The sequence below is a fragment of the Etheostoma cragini genome, unplaced genomic scaffold, assembly GCF_013103735.1.
Source record: "Etheostoma cragini isolate CJK2018 unplaced genomic scaffold, CSU_Ecrag_1.0 ScbMSFa_897, whole genome shotgun sequence".
Taxonomy (NCBI): Eukaryota; Metazoa; Chordata; class Actinopteri; order Perciformes; family Percidae; genus Etheostoma; species Etheostoma cragini.
Window position 1 is genome coordinate 129,865 of NW_023269534.1, and position 1,763 is coordinate 131,627.

General features: G+C 47.5%; 1 protein-coding gene across 1 annotated transcript in view; it reads right to left on the reverse strand.

Moving 5' to 3' along the window:
- Positions 1 to 465: 465 nt before the first annotated feature.
- Positions 466 to 1,763, reverse strand: part of LOC117941528 (mitochondrial import receptor subunit TOM20 homolog) — a 3,006-nt gene continuing 1,708 nt past the window's right edge. Inside the window, exons 2-3 of the mRNA XM_034866534.1 lie at positions 1,282 to 1,328; positions 466 to 730 (exon numbers count right to left, since the gene is read on the reverse strand). Coding sequence (XP_034722425.1) covers positions 527 to 730; positions 1,282 to 1,328 — 251 coding nt within the window. The 3' untranslated portion in view covers positions 466 to 526. The remainder of the gene's footprint in view (positions 731 to 1,281; positions 1,329 to 1,763) is intronic.

The window sequence follows — 1,763 nt, forward strand, 5'->3', positions numbered from 1 at the left end:
CGTAGTCTCCTGCCGAAGCACACACACACACACACACACACACACACACACGCACACCACACACACACACAACATGCATGAAGACACGCGTGTGGACCACGCTTCACAAAAACATGAAGACAAGGAGGAATAGGCGAGGCAGCTGCTGAATCTGTCGTGGTCCTTTAGGACTGAAAGCCTTGTTTAGTACCTTAGAGACTGAAGTAAAACCTTAAACAGTAAAAATATATAAAATGTAAGTAGTGCAGAAGAAGAAGGAAAGAGAGGGGGGGGGGACGTGGTGCACAGTTCCTGAAAGCAACTATATACATAACAAATACAATAGTAAGACAGAAAGGGTTTGTATACAGTACACATCATGCAAATACTATAGTTTGGGGTATCAACACTGGGCAGTGGCACCGTTTATTGTGGCAGAGATAGAGGCAGTGTGGTTTCCTGTTTCCTGTTTCCTGTCCAGGACCCCCACGTCGCCTCTAAACACAGCGACAGTCTGACCACCGGCAGCGTGACATCAGGCTGCGTTTCACCAACAGCTGACTCTGCCGGAGCTTTTCGCCGCGGTTGAAACACACGTCCCTGATTGGACATGGACGTGCAGACCTGCGTTGCCGTGGCACCACCTGGTGACGGAGGACGCACGCTTACCCTGAGCCAGCAGCTCCTCCCCCAGCTGGATCTCCTCCAGGAAGAACTTCTGCACCGCCTCCGCGTCCTTCAGGTCCGGGAGCTGTAAGAGGAAAAAAAACAACACATGTGATTGGTGGAGCCCGCCTATAGCCCCGCCCACTTCCGATACACCGATGTGATTGGTGCAGCTGGCCTCTAGCCCCGCCCACTTCCGATACACCGATGTGATTGGGGCAGCTGGCCTCTAGCCCCCCCCACTTCCGATACACCGATGTGATTGGTGCAGCTGGCCTCTAGCCCCGCCTACTTCAGATACACCGATGTGATTGGTGCAGCTGGCCTCTAGCCCCGCCTACTTCCGATACACCGATGTGATTGGTGCAGTTGGCCTCTAGCCCCGCCTACTTCCGATACACCGATGTGATTGGTGCAGCTGGCCTCTAGCCCCGCCCACTTCAGATACACAGATGTGATTGGTGCAGCTCAGAATTCTTCTGCACAGATGGCCCGGTTTTATGAACGACCGTCTTTCCAGCGGCAAAACACTTCATATTTTTTATCCCTTACCATAAAGCAGTTTTGTTCTCAGCCGATTGGCTGATTGGTGAAGACAGGAAGTGTTACAACCCAATAGGAAGAGTTTGTACGCACCTTAGCCATGCCCGCCCTCTCTTTGGCGACCTTCTGCTTTCTCCTCCCTGCAACAAAAACACAGTCAGAGTCCAGATGGTCAGGAGACTGTTACAGCTCCACGTTAAACAACACGCTTTAATTGTGAAAAAAAAAAAAGTGGTCTGATATGTCTCTAATAATACTATAAATTTTAATTAAAAATAATAATAAAATATAAAAATATATACATTTAAAAAAAATAACAAGATATAAAAAATAAATAAATAAATAAACAAATGCACAAATTTAAAGCAGTTTAAAAGTAGACCGCTACAACCGGCAGCCGTGAACCGGGCTGTGTTGTAACCCTACAGGACAGATGTTACAACACGACATGACAACATTATGGGATGGATTCCTACAGAGATACAGCGGTTAGTTAAAGAGAAAGATCCTTTTAGTTTAACATGAAACAGAAATCACCATCACCAAACCCACCAGACTCCATGTAAATAATCACT